Raw genomic sequence first — 15,734 nt, 5'->3', positions numbered from 1 at the left:
GAGTCTTTTGGCTGCTTTTTATTAATATTACCTCTGAAGCTTAAGAGAGTTTAAAACGGCACAAATAGGCAAATATACCCCATACCTAAAATGGAAATAAATTGATATATATATTTTTTCATAATAAAGCTCAGTACCCTGAACATTTTACTTTTATTCTTAAGAATAAATTTTAACAAAGTAATTTTTGCCCCTCTACTCTATATTTTCATTTGATGAGTCAAAAAATTACCTAATTTTCTAATCTTATTATATTCTTGTCAAGTCTAATATAATTTGTAACATTTTTGCCGATGTCTGGACTTTTAACTCCACTGTATAACCAGTGTTGATAACGGCGAAAAACAAACGGAGGACAGGAAGACGGCATTGACTATTTTAGAAAAGGCTATTTAACTGCATTTAACCATGGTTTCCCGATTTGACCAACAGAAGACCAAGCACCAGCTCTTCCACGTGTCCCTCAGCCTGGCCACCATCCTGATCTGCATGGCGTACATGCAGTATCGCCGGAACTGGGCGCATCTCGGCAGCTTCTGGGATTCTTTGGTGGTCCCGATTGTATTTCTCGGCGAGCTGCTAAAAGTTATACTGGCCCGGTTCTACGGGAAAGTTGAGGACGGCGTCCTGACCGTCAAACAGCGCCAGAAAAAGGCCTCGTACTTTACGCCGCGCGAGCTCCTCGGGGGATTCACCCTGCAGTTCCTGTGCACGCTGTTGTACGCCTTCATCTGCATCATTTTGGGAGCCCCGGTGCTGGGCAACTACGAGCAGACTTTCGTCCTGGCCTTACTTATGACCCTGCTGACGGTGTCGCCCACTGTTTTCCTGCTCGGGGGCGGCGGAGCTCTCCAGGTTTGCTTCTGTGAGAAGCCGGACTTTGTGACCAAGTGCGAGGATACGGCGCTGAACCTGTTCAAGTACAATGCGCTGGGCGGGATTCTGGGCGCCTGGGCCGGGAGTGTGGTGGCGCCTCTAGACTGGGGACGAGATTGGCAGGCATACCCCATTCCGAACGTGATTGGAGCACTCTTGGGCAGCGCTCTTGGCAATATATACGCCTGTACGCATGTCCTATATGCCACGGCCCGTGTTTACATGAGCAAGAAACGCACTTAAATCTAACAATAAATGCTATTAATCCTGCCACCAAGATTATTACGTTGCGCTGCCTCTGAAATCCACACACTCATCCACTAAGAACCACGTCATCTCGTCTAGTCAGCAGCTTAGGAACTACCAAAAAGCAATTAACACATTAATGTTACATGTTTAAGCATTTTACTAGAGTGTATTATTAATAAATTCTTTTTAAATCAATCAAATAATTAACTAACAAATTATGAATTTAACCACAAAGCGCTAAAGACACTTCCGAGAATCCAAGACACCTTTTGCACTACTACATATGCTCGGATGAAGCCACTTTTAAGTGGGTAAATATAACATATTACACTTTTTGAATATAAATATAAGTATGCCATTTTATTTCTTTGAAGTTTTAGCCCTAATATTATCAGCAGTTTTAAATGGTTTAATATCTGTCATTCGCTACTATCAACAATATAAGGCATAGAACTGACCGAAAAACATTCATAAATATCGTGCCATTAGTTTTTAGTTGGTGAGATCTAAATTTTGTCCAGGCTGGTTTCTGATCAAGAAAATATACAAATCATCATCTTTCAAGAAAAGATTATTTGATCGATTTCAGCAACTTCAAATTAACGAAAAGATTTAAAAACATTTTAGCATCTCATAACTGATCGACAGACAACATATAAAGATTTACAAACACAAGGTGACAAATATTTTAAGCTTTAACTGCCATCACAAAGCTCTCATCCTCTAGAAGACACCGTTGGCCCACATAATTATCGTTAGGCTCCCAATAGTCCTCTTCTTCAGCGTTAGCCAGGGGTTGCCATGCCTCCTCATTGTTAACTGCTCCTTCTGGAAGTGGGAATTCCCGTCCGTTGTCTATAGAGTCGTCAGGCGATTGTCTTCTTCGTTGAAAAGCTCCTGTTGGAGCCGCCGGACAGTGACCCGTCTCATAGAGTTTATAAAGCTTAATGAAGTGCTGGCCACAGGCCACTCGCTGACCCTCCTCCCTGGCCACCAGTGCACTCCAACTTAGGGCCAGAGTGGCATGTGGCACATAGCCAGCGATGCTTGCGTTGAACTCCTCTGTAGAGATATTTGTATTGAAATAGACCGTCTCCTCGTTAGAAAGGAAACTTTGCGGTTCATGTATCGTCGGCATGTACTGATCAACTTGCTGAGCGTGCTGGGCAGGCAGGATCTTCAAATGGGAAAGACGCGTTTGCAATAAAGATTTGATAGATGGAATGTCTTGGAATTCTTCTTTTTTGTCCCTTTCCTGCAGGCGACACTGGAAATTGCAGCAAATGGAAGACTTGAGGCACTGCGCTCCCGCCTGTCCCTGACTGACTCCCATACTGTTCATAACTATAAAGAAAGGATATCGAAGTTAAAAACCATATTATTTAATTAAGCATTCCGTACTTACTGTATAGCTTATCTGGATTTAAATTAAATTCCTTGGAGTACAAGGAAATCGAGTTGACATACACCTCCGTTCCTTCTGACGCATGCTGATTCTTAACGTTCATATCTAGACCCAGTTCATTCGTCACCGCGTTGCTAACCACACAAGTGGCGTCGACCTGCAGGCAACTCTCAACCTGCAGCTGCCAAATATGCCGAACCAAACGATATTTTATGTGTGAATTAGCTCCTGCTGGCAAGGAGTAATAAAAGAGCAGGCGTAGGGTAAAGGGTCCAGCTTGGTGTGGAGCTTGCAGCCACATGGAGATGGTTTGCGCCTGCTGGGCATCTAAGGCAGCTAGGCCGGGGCGCTGAAGCAAGCGGAAAACTCGTTGTCCACGTATTTCCTTGTCTTTTACGAGCTTGTCATTGGACAGATTGCGAAGGGCTACGAAGCAATGTAACAGTTAAAACAACATGCATAATTATGATTTTTTATTTACTCACAAGTCATCATAGCTAGTGGCATTTGGCTGTGCTGATCCAAGAGGGAAACACAGCGCGGATTATCGCATCCCAAGTAGATCTCCTCAATCGGAGCAATTCCCAGATTCCGAAGCGTGACATGAACTGGTATAATTTCACCAGCCAATAGCCGACTGGGGACAGGAGTGAAGCTTACACTCATGGCAGGCAGTTGGGGGACCAATTTGATTGTTAGTCTATTGTCCAAAACAGTCTGCGAGGATTGCTTGGCGTTGTGAGGTCTGATCTTTTGCGTTTCGAACTGCAGCGTTCCCAGGAGACTGGCTGCAGGATCCGCACTGGCTGCTACTCGGCACACTACTCCCAGAACGTTCAGGCGTCCAGTCAACTTTGGAGTCAGCTTGAAGTGCAAAGTTTCTTCAGCTTGTTCGGCCAGTTTAATGGAAGCCACGCAACTCGTTTTAATTGCTGCACCAACCGCTATTTTGCTGGCACTATCCGATGATTCCTCATAAATGCAAGCGTTGGACAGCACCTCCTCATTGTCCAGAGTGAGTTTCCAAAGAAGGTCTATCTCGGAAAGGGCTATGCCACATCGAACGCTATTTGAGAGGGTCACAGCCAGCTCGATGGGTTCACCCTGCACTGCAACAGGAGTTTCCAGTGCAGGTTGCTGCTTGGTGTACAAATATCTTGAGGGCTTAAACACGAACGGCTTATTATTGGCAGCCGTGATGACGAGCATCTCCTCAATCTTGTTCCAAATGGACTCATCTGCTGTCAAATTAGAGTTGATGTCTATGTTGGTGGCTGGCACCTGAGGTGTCACAGCCGATGGTGATTGCACTAGGGTAAGAACACGAACGGAAGATTGCACTACTTGGGGTAAGGCATGTGGTAACAAGCCCAGCTCAGGACTTCGCTTCACGAGTTCCTGAAAATGTAATATAATTAAATTAAGGTCAAAGATGGCTTAAAAAAATCAGCTTAAATACAAATAAAATTTTTCAAGTTCTTGAGTTCAATAACAATAAGTAAATATAGATATTTACAAAAATATTAGGATTTCAACAAATTATGCCAGATTTTCTTACGTTTTGCGTCTGAATATACTCTTTTAGGAAGCTGGTCTGCTGCTGCGCACTTTGAAGGCTTCCAGGTCTCAGTAAATGGGCAAAGGAGCGACTGGCCTCCTCAAGTTGTTTTAGCATATAGGCCTGCTTAGCCACCGTATACTGAATGTGATCTTCAGCCAAGCTCCACTCGCGCTTCTGGAAGACCTGGTAGGCCTGGCGATAGCAACGATATGCATGCTTTCTTTGGCCTGCGCGGGAATAACGATTCCCGGCCAGGACAATATGAAAGGCATACTTTCTGTGCATGGGGGGCTGGGTCACCAGGAAACAGTATGCTGCCTGTTCCAGCAACAGAGCTGAGCGAAGATCTGACTCCTCATTGGTCATGCGAATCAATTGCTTGGCAACCTCGCTGTACAGCCGCGCTGTTTTTAGACATTCCATGCTTAAGAGCGTTGCTCTGGTGGCAAATTGCTGCAATCTGAAAGAAGGAAATTATCAGGAACTACTTGGGAGCTTCAACAAATCTCTTAAATAACATACTTGCACACTGTGAGATAACACACAATTGCATCCTCCATATAGTCATAGGTTTTCCGTTGAGCAGTACCCAACATGAATGCGGACAGAGCCGCCATTTCCAAGGCCCCCGCGTAGTATTGCCAGGCCGAGTCCGCATTAAAGTCTCGCTTGGCTTGATGGTAGGCTTGGAAAGCCAAATTGTAATGGCCAAACATGAAATAAAGATCGCCCAACTTTCGAGTTTGCAGCTCCGCAGATTCGTTTGTGTAGCTGTAAAATAGAGTTTTAAAAATAATGGGCAATTTAAAATTTTGCTAAGAGACATCTTACATGACTGCATTTTGATTGTTTGCTCCCGCTCCCGGCTTGCTGGTGACGAACCACCGTTTTGTGGCGCTCAATAGGGACTTGCTGACGCCCTTTTTGTTGGTCACTCCCTCGGCCAGAATGGCCACCAGATGCTCAATATAGGGTATCAACGCACGTACAGCATAGTCCTGAACAAAGTGTCGGAGGTTGTCGATGTCCCGATTGGTGAGACATCCGCCGTGCGGAGCATCCGCCTCCAATTCATTCGCCCACACATTGGGATTGATGGTTTGAGAGGCGATGCTCTCGCTGCTAATGCTGAATTTCGAATTGATCGCCTCTGTTGCGCTCTCCTGCATCGGACTCAGCGGATGCAGCATGGCCAAATCGCTATCCTGAGCATTGGCTCCGTCCAGTAGCTGCGACATCTGCATGGCAGGCATACTGATGACAGAAACAGCTTCCTGCGGCGATTTTGGTGCACTTAGATCGGTAGAGGGAAGGTTTGCATCGCTTTTAGGCTGCCTTTTGATAAATGTTGCCCAGTGATCTGGAACCTCTGCTGCACTCTGGCCATCTAGCGAGTTGATGGACACCAGGAAGCACTTGCTGTCTCCAAAGGTGGATTTGAGCAGCTCGAATCCCTGCTGCGCCTTGGATAAATCCCCCTGGTTGGCCTCGTGCAACACCACATAGCTATTTAGGACCTCGGTGGGATGGAACCACTTGGGCAGCTTCTGAGGCGTGATGCTCTGCATCTGCTGCACACGTTGTCCCAGTTTATGGGCTGTCTCCACGATCTGCGGATCCGCGCTGGAAAGCACCAGCAAGCAGCTCAGAAGATGACGGGTGAACTCATGATCCGCCGGGAATTGCACAGTCAAGAAGGTCTCCCGCCATTGTTCAAACCAAGGTTCCGAGGTGGGCAAGTCGAGGTCTATGTCAGCTAGAGAAGGCAGGACTAGATAAGCACCAAGCAGTTTTGTGTTAATATATGGCTTACCTATAGTGGCCAGCCTGGTTTTGTCATTGTGGGCGTTGGTCACCGACTCATTAAGCATCTTCCTGGCCAAAATGGTCTGCGGCGGCCGCCAGTCCACATCACAGAAGTTGAGGCGTAGTCCACGAACAGATACGCTCGTCCCGGAAACGTCCCGAAAGTGTGCTGGAAGTGGGTGGTATAAATACATTATAACATTTTTAACACAGCTGCGGTGGAGTTCCTTTTTAATTGATTTTGTCATGATGATTAAATATGTACATGAACTACACCATAGGATAGGATCAAATTTTGTGATAATGATATTCTCAGCCGCTTAATTACAGCCTCTGTTATAGAATACAAGATCGTATCAACCATTTAAACAAGGGGCTTTTCTTTGTTTTCTAAGCCATGCAAATTGTTGGATAACCGAGACGAATCCGTGGGGCATATGAGCTATTTCTTTGGCCCCAGCTGTGCCTTGTTTACCTCACCTCACATCCACCCATTCCCCACCCCACTTCACCCACCGTCATTTGGCAACTTTGCGAACGGCTGCAGGAGCTCCACGAAAGACAGGTTGTTCCGGTGGCAGATCTCATCCGCCTGCGGACTGGACAGCACGCCGATCAGCGGCGAGAAGATGTTCCGGATTATGTCGCGCGCATTGTAGTTCTGGCCCGTCAGGTGCAGCATTACTTTAACTATTTACAAAGAAATTTACACCTCAAACTGGGGGGAGCAACTAGAGGTGGAACTATAACGAATTAATATCGATGCAATCGATAGTTCCAGATATCAGACAGCATGAAAATTAGGGATGCCGGAAAAATATCAAAATATCGATATATCGATATTTTCTCTTAAAAAAATATTATCATCGCGATATTTTTTGGGCAAAAAAAGACGATTTTGACGATATTTTTTTATGATATTTCCGATTTTTTATGTATGGTCACTCTTAAGCCAGAAAGCAAAGTGAGAAGTGTATGTGAAAATGAGTGCGTCTAAAGATTTTTATACAGAATCAAATGTTACTTCTGCGAAATGCACATTGTTCAAAGCGTGGACACTCGGTGGAACTCGTGCTTGGATATGCTAAACGCGTTCGTTGCACTAGCTGCCGAAGTGGCATTCGTTATTTTGAGTAGACGAACCTCAGGCAACTCACCAGAAATGCTCTCAGTGGAGGAGCTTAATATTTGTCGCGATTTTTGCCATGTTATCCAACCTTTTAAAGAAGCCACTGATAATGTGAGCGGCGATTCTTACGTGACCGTCAGCTTAGTGATTCCTATGATTTCTATGATTAATACAAAATTAAGAGAAGCTAATATGGTTACCGCTGAGGGCATTCTAACAAAAGATACCCTTCTACAAATATCACATAAGCGATTGAGTGGTTTGCTGCAGAATAACATACTCATGAAAGCCACAATGCTTGATCCTCGATTTTAAAAAATGTATTTCGATATGCCTCTTCACGTAAAAAATGTCACTGATGAAATCATAAAGCAGATGGTTGAAAAAAAGCAATCAGAAATATTGCCTTCGTCTGTAGAAGAAATGGATTGCGGAGAACAGGACATGGTCGCTTTAAGCATACAGGAATCTTTTCTAGATCTGCACAACAGGACCAGAGAGCTCGGAGACTCTGTAGTCCAGAGTTCCGAAAGAAAGGAAATGCAGCTTTTCTTTAGTATGCCATTTTGTAGTTGGGAGACAAATCCTTTGGATTTCTGGATATCACAAAAATCAACTATGCCCATGCTACGGTTGGCGTCTGCCATAAAGTGTGTTGTTTGTGACTCCCGTAGTCGTATGACAGACCAGCGAACCGAACGAGTTTTTCTTAAATCATTAAAAACAGATTTGTTTGCGAATTAATTAAAAACAAGTACAAACGTATGCAATTTCATAAATTTATAATTAAAAACAAGTACAAATGTATGTAATTTCATGAATTATAATTAAAAACAATAAGTTCAAATGTATGTAATTTCATGAATTATAATTAAAAACAATAAGTTCAAATGTATGTAATCAGTATCTTTATAAATAAAATTGAAAACAATGGGCTGTGCCAAACCCTTAAAAATTTTGTTATTTTATTTATTTATTTATCTAGTGCTAACAAATAGTATTAAACTAAGCGCTAACAGTGGTTTTTTTTTGGTTGTGGGTTTACTGTGAGATTATATACATATTTACAAGATTATACTATTTATGGAATCCTAAGATTCTAATTGTATTTACATTGATGTTTATTTATATTTTGTGCATTGTTTTTGAACTTTTTAGGAACTTAACGATGTTGCGGGAGCTTGAGTTTCAGGGATTGGCTATTATTTTCTTATTATTTTTTATAAAAGACCCAAATGTACAGCAACAGGACACCATTTTTCAAATTTTGCTGAACATTAAAAATATCAAAAAAAATCGATATATCGATATTTTTCTATGATATTTCTTAATATCATCGTGTGATATTTTTCAAACAGCAAATATCATCGTGTGATATTTTTCAAACAGCAAATATCATCGATACGATATTTTTTCAAAATCCAACAACCCTAATGAAAATTCTATCGATTGTTTCATTGCCATCGTATAACAGCCGATCTGGCTAATCTAACCAAACCTGTTGCTTCTGCGCCTTCCATTTTCGATTTTTCCCTGTTATTATTGTGTACGTTTTCGTAATGAATGTTCCAATTTCCATTGTCAAAAAGAGAAACTTATACCCACTTCCCAAAGAGTCCATCCGTTCGAAACGATTGGGATTTTTGACAAATGTGAATCTCCGATTCCCACAGAGCACATCCACCATACGCCATCCGATAACAGCTGGTCTGGCTAATCTAACCAAACCTGTTGCTTCTGCGCCTTCCATTTTCGATTGTTCCCTGTCATCATTGTTCAGTTTCTCGTAGTGAATGTCAAGAAGAAGAACTCCGAGTTGCACCGAAAAGACATCGCCTAACTATCGCATAAAAGAGTCCGTCAAATTTGGATGCGGAACTGGAAAATTTTCGGAACGCCAAAACCTTATGGACCATCCGTTCAATGGATGGTAGGTGGTGGATGGATCTCTGTTATTAGCACAAGATTTACAGTGTATCATAAAGTTGGCTCTAAAAAACAAATCATAAATGACAGTTTACTATAGCCGCCAAAATGTAAAAGCGAATTATTTGTGGTTCCACCACCGTCAATAAACTATCGCCGTAGACTATCGTTGCATTTTGACATTCCATCACTTAGCGTGGTGAGTTTTTCTCCACCACTTGCCTCGCAAAACGGGCACACTGAAGCGCGGGAAAGCCATCAGCTGTCATCACAAATTTTGCGAGCAAAGAAAGCGGACAAATTGCGATATAAGCGGACATTACCCCATAAAAAGTGCACAAACCTTAGAAAAAATAGTAAACCAACAATCAGCTAGCATTGCATCACAAAAAACAAGTGTTTGTCGAGTGTTCTGCAGGTTAATTTCGACAGGGAGCGCAATTTCGGCACGGAACAAAAGCAGAACCTGCTGAAAAAAGCGCGCCGTTGAAGGCGTCTGGAAAAACTCCGCCTACGTTTTTCAATCCGCGAGGTACAGTTACAGCCATGGCCAAGGTGCACATCACCAATGTGGTGGTGCTGGACAACCCCAGCAGCTTCTTCAACCCCTTCCAGTTCGAGCTGACCTTCGAGTGCATCGAGGAGCTGAAGGAGGACCTCGAGTGGAAGATGATCTACGTGGGCTCCGCGGAGTCTGAGGAGCACGACCAGGTCCTGGACACCATATACGTGGGTCCGGTGCCCGAGGGACGTCACATCTTCGTTTTCCAGGCGGACCCGCCGGATGTCAGCAAGATCCCCGAACCTGATGCAGTGGGCGTCACCATTGTCCTGCTCACCTGCTCCTATCGCGGCCAGGAGTTTGTCCGCGTGGGCTACTATGTGAACAACGACTATGCGGATCCAGAGATGCGCGAGAACCCGCCGCCGAAGCCCCTCTTCGACAAGCTGACGCGCAACATCCTGGCCAGCAAGCCGCGTGTCACCCGCTTCAAGATCAACTGGGACTACGGGCATATCAACGGGAACGGAAACGGCGTGGAGAACGGCCACGACGAGGAGATGGTCACCGATGGTCCGTCCACATCGGAGGTGGCGTCAGTTGTTGTCCAGCCGGAGGACGACAACAGCCTGGCCATGCCCATTGAAAACGGAATCAAGGCCCTGAACGAGAACTCCAACTCACTGGCCATGGAATGTTGAGAGCTGCCGGCAGTCCAAACTATGACCACATCAACACACACAGCCTCTCACTCACACAAACACACGCTGCTATGGTCGACGACTTGAGGGAATACCCGACTCGGACACTCGTAGTACTCCTCGTCCCTCTATTTAAGTAACTAATTATTAAAGCGACAAGTTAAATATATATGTATACATTAAATTAATTCCTAAACCATAAACATTCTTTATCTTTGATTACTTTACCGGCTGAATGGACTCTAGAGCAGTTTTTGACTTTGTTTTAAGGCACTATAAGGTTTTTAGGTAAAAGGACAGTTCAATTTCGAATGAACATATGCACAATTTATGCTTTTTATCTTGACGTATTATTTTTAACAACTTAGCGCGTTTGTCTCTAATCGAATTTTAAATTTTGGTATGCAAATTTCATCAATGAAAAGCGATTTTTTAAGAATTCGCATATTCATATATACATACGTATATGATGACCAACACATAATTTTTTAAGAAGATAACTTACAAAATCGCGGTCTGTGGTGGCCATCTGCAGGCTTATTTATATTTTAATTTGTTAATTTGATGTTTACTGTAGTCGAGGCACTAGTTTTCTTAGTTATTTTTCTTTTCCTTCATGATATTAATTTGGAGGAGGGATTTCTATCCCTATATATATACAATTTCTAAATTGTATTTTACATTCTTCAATGGTAAAAACAATACGTGTAAATAAACCTTTTAATGCATTATTTAGTTTAGCCCAATTTTATAAAAATTCAAAGTACATATTATAATTATTGTTTTGTGATTAGCCTAGGTATCAATACTTCCTATCTGAAATACTCAGCTAAATTTCAAGTTGAACAAAAATTAAAAAAGGAAAATTTCGTTGTGTTAAATTAGAATTCCAGACATTCGAAAATGGCGATCAGCCGACAGGATCTGCGCCGTTTGGCCAGCACTCCCAGCTGCGGTCCTCGGTTCACCAAAAGCCAGACGAGCAACACGTGAGGAGTGCTCCTAAACTGGGCGATCGTCAAAATCTAATCCGTCTTCCTTCTTAATCTTAGGTATATCAGCTATACTGACATGGGTCTGGGCAGCAAGTTATACGGCGGAGGATCTTCCAGGGGGGAACCCAGCTGCGATCACTGGCAGTTCTGCGAGAAGGTGCCTAATCGCTCGGAAGTGGAGGCCGACTCCTTGGGCAGTCCCGTTGGTCTGGTCTGCTCGAACGCCACCTTGAACAATCCCTGCGGAAGTTCTCCGATGCAGCAGGAGGCGAATGTCCTTAATTTCGCCACCTACCTGAAGGCTTTTGCCTTGATTTATGTCCTGCCGGAAGTGGATTGGACGGCAGAGAAGATCGACATGCTGCTGGAGGAGGGCACTGATTTATTCCGAGCCAGCTCCGAAGTGGATCAGGGGAAGGACGTCCAGGAGGAACACAAGCTGCTCGAGCCGGAGATCTACACCAACGAGGAAAAGCGGATTAAGAGGAACTTTAACCTTGAAGGGCACACCTTTACTTTGGCATTGGAACCTCGATATCTGGGGGCGGGATCGAAGCCCCTGGAGCAGCAGCCCCCGCATACCATTGATAATTTAAGGCCCGTTCTACTCAATTTCTTCAAATCTAGTCGCTACTGTCTCCTGCTCACCCGAGTTGGTCACCTGCTTGTCTGGCGGCGCAGAAAGGTGTTCTTTGTCCTGGATGTGAAGGGCAGAAGGAAGGAAGACCTTGAGACCGTCCAGGATAACGGGGTGGCCATGCTGGTGTGTCTAAAAACCATAGACAATGTAGTCCATCTGGCCAGCAACTTGAGTGGCATTTCGCCCCAAGACGAGTTCACCATTCGGGAACTGGTGGTTGTGCGTTTGGAGACCCCAGATGGACGCATCTATATGCGCGACACTAGCCACCGATCCATCGAATTTAAGGTGGTAAACAAAAGCTATGCCTACCTGAAGGGCACTCTGCACCTCTCGCTAAACGAAGATGAACCGGTCAGAAACCGGAGCAGCCTGATGGTGGCCGTGGGCTCAATCCTGGCCAGCAAAATCGATCACCCAGCCAACTGGGACACCAACATGCTGGATCGTTTAATCTGCTACGGAGTGGAGCTTTGTCGGAACTGCTGGTCGGATTGCTTGAGGGATCGGCGACCCATTGACCTGGACACCTTTCCCACGCAGCTCAGGATGGGCCAGTATGTACTCGAGCTGAAGCTGATCCCGAATGTGAGGACAGGCCACTGGAAGTGCGGCGTCCGTATCATTGGCACCGACTTCGAAGCGCACGTCTCGGAGGCTCTCAAGGAGTTCGGCAACGTGGTGTTCCAGATCAACAATCAGATGTACGCCATTTGGGTCAAGGATGAGTTCTACTACCTGCTCGATCCCTATCGCCACACGATCGTGGGCACCCATGTGGCGGAGGACAAGGGAGAGGGCGCCAAGTGGGCCACGGTGCGCATGTTCCGCGACCAGCTGACCATGCTCAGCGTGTTCCACCAGCTGCTGAAGGAGTCCAACCGGCAGTCGGCCTACTATCTGCATGTGGTGCGTATCCGTAATCTCGCCGAGTGTCCCGAAGGATACGCCTTGGCTCCGTTGTCCGAGGACGTGGACAATCACGACGTGAAGTCCCTGAACGAACCCATCCTGTTTAATGAGCAGCAAGGGGTAAGTGTCTGTGATAAGTCCCTCGCCGATATCAGCGACTACGAGGAGGATGTTATCAGTCGCATAGGGGATAAATTCGACATCGAGAAATTTCGATTTTTGGATGAGCCCCAGGATGCAGGGGCAGAGTGTGAAATGTGCGAGGAGGAGTGTGAGTTTCAGACCGAATGTCGCATTACGCCCTGCAAAAATAATAGTCCCAGCGCCTGTACAAGAACCAGGATGCCCAATCTGGAGAAAAGGGGAATCCAGGGAAATTTCGAAAAGAAAACCTCTAAGAGAAGCGTGGAACTGGCCAGGCCTTCACCAATTAACGGACAATTTGTAAATTCCTATAGGCAGACTGGCGGAAGGTCTTCTATTCAATCACCCGAAAAGTCCCCTGTACGTTTCACATCTAAAGCAGTGACATCTCCTGGAAGGTGTATAAAACGAAATATGAAAACCTCCAGACAAACTGGCGGCACGGGTTGTAGCTATCTTTCTGCCAAGTCCCCTGAACGTGTCAGACCTAAAGACGGTTTATCTCCTGGCAGGATTATGAAAGATAATGTGATAGCGCCTAGGCAAACTGGCAATAGGGGTTTGAAACCTTCTTCCGAAAGGTTCCCCGTAGTTTCCACATCTCCAGAAGTGTCATCCCCTGGTAAAATTCTAAAAAAAAGTATAAAAACCGCCAGGAAAATGGGTGGCAGGTCTCCTGTACGTTCCAGGTCTAGAGATGGGTCATCTCCTGTAAGGATTATGAAAAAGATCTCCAGGCAAACTGGCGGCATGTCTTTTAGAGATTCACCCATTACAAAAACCTCTAGAAAAACTGGCGCAACGACTTCCAGTCCTACCGCAGAGTGGTCTAGATCTAGAGAAGGGTCTTCTCCTGGAAGGATTATGAAAAAAAATGTAAAGACCGCCAGGGAAAGTGGCGGCAGGTCATACAACCATACTCCCTCCAATTCTCCTGTACGTTCCAAGTCTAGACACAGGCCACCTCCTGGCAAGACTGCTCTCAAACGCTCTTCAAGGGGAAACACTTCAAATGGGCCAGGTGCCAAAGTTCCTAATGCCAAAGAACCAAATATTTCAGATGGTGCCCCCAAACTATTACTGCCCCACCCTGCAATCACTAAAAGTCCCTATACCAAACCTGTGCCTCCGCATAGATCAAATATTACAGAAGCAGCCACAAATGACCGAACACCCCACAAAGGCGAAATGCATCATAGAGAGGAACCCAGAGAACGGGCAACCCTTAACGAATCAGCGAAGATGGTCTTAGCTCAGGGTCACATACTGAAGCAGTCCGTGGATAAGTCCAATGGTCTTGGCGTGGCTCCTGTGGCCAACGCCCACCTTAATACACCCGCTGTCTCGGATTTTGTCCGCCAACTAGACCAAATGGAGACAATTTCGCTTCCGGCGCCAGGTTTTCAAACAGCTGGGGAATCCAACGAACATCCTGAAGGGTGCTGTTGCCGTGGTGGTGCAGAGAATACCACGGAGAGAAGCGAATGCCAAGCTTCGCTGCCCAAATACCCCGGTTTTAATCGGGTGCCGCAGCTCCTGGCCGTCGCTGGATCCGAGAGTGGAACCATAGAGAGCCTTAACCGGGTGCTGGGCTCCGCTTTCAAGGTGGCCAATCGGGTGCTTACGATGACACCGTGGGGCAACTACGTGGTCTTCAGGCATCACCCCACCCACAGGTCGGAGTCGGAGTCGGCGGCCTCGTGGTTCTACTTGTTCGATGGCTGTACCTGCGACATTGATCGATTTCGGCACTTGGACCTCTCCACGGGCACGGCCGGTTTGATCGCATTCCGCAAGCAGTCGGAGGTGGTGTGTCACATCATCGATTCGCGGGAGGAGAAGGCCCTTAATACGCTGCGCAACCAGCTGGAGGATCCTCCCCATAAAAGGATGAAAAAGCTGTTGGTTCGTTGACACTCGGAAAGATATTTTTCAAAATTAAATTGGCCATATAAATAAAATTTTAAGTGAGCTAAACTTTCCATAAAAACGACATACATAAACTGTTTTAGACAAAGTAAATTTAAGCAGGCATATTACATTAAAATGATATTATAAGTCAGGTGCAAACTTACATTTAACTCGTTCAATAGGCTTTTAAATGAAATATTTGAAATTACTAGTTAATTATTTGAAGTTACTAGTCATGGTTACAGAGAACCTAGTTTCCAAAATAGTTGCTTTATAGACAGAATCATCGATGCATGGGACTGCTCTTTTCTTGTTTTCTAATTCAAGTTTCTAAATATGAATATATTTATCTTTTGTTTTGTCAAAATACTTATGCCCACAAGTGTATGTATGTTGTCCGAAATAAAAAGACTATACCAAGGTTTTCAGCGTTCTTAAATATTTGTATTTTATTATTATGTCTAATTCGTATGAGTCGTTAAAATTAAACTTAATATGGAGTACTTTTACATAATATAGAGAAAAGTCGCACTCGCAGAAACGACACATCTTACGAAGCTAAACATCCAACTAGTGTGTAAATATATAGAATATATATGTATATATATTGAGTGTATATAGAATTATTTTATTTGTAATTCGTTTTGCAGCAGATGAACGATTTCCAGAAGGGCGAAACGTATTTGACCAAATATATAGTTATTTGCTCCATAAGTTGTCTATAACGTCTAGAAAGCGCTCATGGCCACGTCATAGCCGCGGTTAGATCTACCAGTTTATATTATTTAGATTCTCCAAAACATATTTTCATTTCTCTTTTTGTGTTTGCGTTAAGGCACTGAAGCTTGGAATTTTGTGCATATAGAAAGTAAGATTTTGGTTTATCGAATGCCTAGCTCCCAGAATAATTGGGAACTTGTATTCGAATGCGTCTACGAAATAATACGTACAATGCGCATCTTAAAAAACACTTCTCT

The 15,734-nt window shown here is 44.5% G+C and overlaps 4 protein-coding genes across 4 annotated transcripts; 3 read left to right on the top strand and 1 right to left on the bottom strand.

The window, feature by feature from the left end:
* Positions 1 to 281: 281 nt before the first annotated feature.
* LOC119553216 (uncharacterized protein C1450.15) lies at positions 282 to 1,352 on the top strand. Its single transcript, XM_037863474.1, has one exon. The coding sequence runs from the start codon at positions 409 to 411 to the stop codon at positions 1,117 to 1,119; it is 711 nt and encodes a 236-aa protein (XP_037719402.1). The 5' UTR covers positions 282 to 408; the 3' UTR covers positions 1,120 to 1,352.
* A 112-nt stretch (positions 1,353 to 1,464) lies between these two features.
* Positions 1,465 to 6,635, bottom strand: LOC119553215 (trafficking protein particle complex subunit 8). Its single transcript, XM_037863472.1, has 8 exons — positions 6,414 to 6,635; positions 5,905 to 6,066; positions 4,923 to 5,847; positions 4,614 to 4,862; positions 4,089 to 4,551; positions 3,016 to 3,928; positions 2,531 to 2,956; positions 1,465 to 2,469 (listed from the first exon to the last, which is right to left on the bottom strand). Exons 1-8 carry the CDS (start codon positions 6,577 to 6,579, stop codon positions 1,814 to 1,816), a joined length of 3,960 nt encoding a protein of 1,319 aa, XP_037719400.1. The 5' UTR covers positions 6,580 to 6,635; the 3' UTR covers positions 1,465 to 1,813.
* Positions 6,636 to 9,170: 2,535 nt separating this feature from the next.
* LOC119555080 (histone chaperone asf1) lies at positions 9,171 to 10,358 on the top strand. Its single transcript, XM_037866293.1, has one exon. It carries the CDS (start codon positions 9,499 to 9,501, stop codon positions 10,153 to 10,155), a length of 657 nt encoding a protein of 218 aa, XP_037722221.1. The 5' UTR covers positions 9,171 to 9,498; the 3' UTR covers positions 10,156 to 10,358.
* Positions 10,359 to 10,945: 587 nt separating this feature from the next.
* Positions 10,946 to 14,828, top strand: LOC119553150. The gene is made up of 2 exons (XM_037863370.1): positions 10,946 to 11,144; positions 11,208 to 14,828. The coding sequence occupies exons 1-2, from the start codon at positions 11,059 to 11,061 to the stop codon at positions 14,758 to 14,760; spliced, it is 3,639 nt and encodes a 1,212-aa protein (XP_037719298.1). The 5' UTR covers positions 10,946 to 11,058; the 3' UTR covers positions 14,761 to 14,828.
* The last annotated feature ends 906 nt before the right edge of the window (positions 14,829 to 15,734 follow it).

This window comes from Drosophila subpulchrella, chromosome 3L (genome assembly GCF_014743375.2).
Source record: "Drosophila subpulchrella strain 33 F10 #4 breed RU33 chromosome 3L, RU_Dsub_v1.1 Primary Assembly, whole genome shotgun sequence".
NCBI lineage: Eukaryota > Metazoa > Arthropoda > Insecta > Diptera > Drosophilidae > Drosophila > Drosophila subpulchrella.
This window is presented reverse-complemented; position numbering and strand designations above follow the sequence as displayed.

Excerpts from the sequence above, each read along its gene's own strand:
- LOC119553216 (XM_037863474.1), top strand. The coding sequence starts at position 409 with ATGGTTTCCCGATTTGACCAACAGAAGACCAAGCACCAGCTCTTCCAC.
- LOC119553215 (XM_037863472.1), bottom strand. The coding sequence starts at position 6,579 with ATGCTGCACCTGACGGGCCAGAACTACAATGCGCGCGACATAATCCGG. Across the intron at positions 4,552-4,613 it reads TGTTATCTCACAGTGTGCAA|ATTGCAGCAATTTGCCACCA; the intron begins GTATGTTATTTA and ends TCCTTCTTTCAG. Across the intron at positions 2,957-3,015 it reads GCCACTAGCTATGATGACTT|CCCTTCGCAATCTGTCCAAT; the intron begins GTGAGTAAATAA and ends ATTGCTTCGTAG.
- LOC119555080 (XM_037866293.1), top strand. The coding sequence starts at position 9,499 with ATGGCCAAGGTGCACATCACCAATGTGGTGGTGCTGGACAACCCCAGC.
- LOC119553150 (XM_037863370.1), top strand. The coding sequence starts at position 11,059 with ATGGCGATCAGCCGACAGGATCTGCGCCGTTTGGCCAGCACTCCCAGC. Across the intron at positions 11,145-11,207 it reads AAAAGCCAGACGAGCAACAC|GTATATCAGCTATACTGACA; the intron begins GTGAGGAGTGCT and ends TCTTAATCTTAG.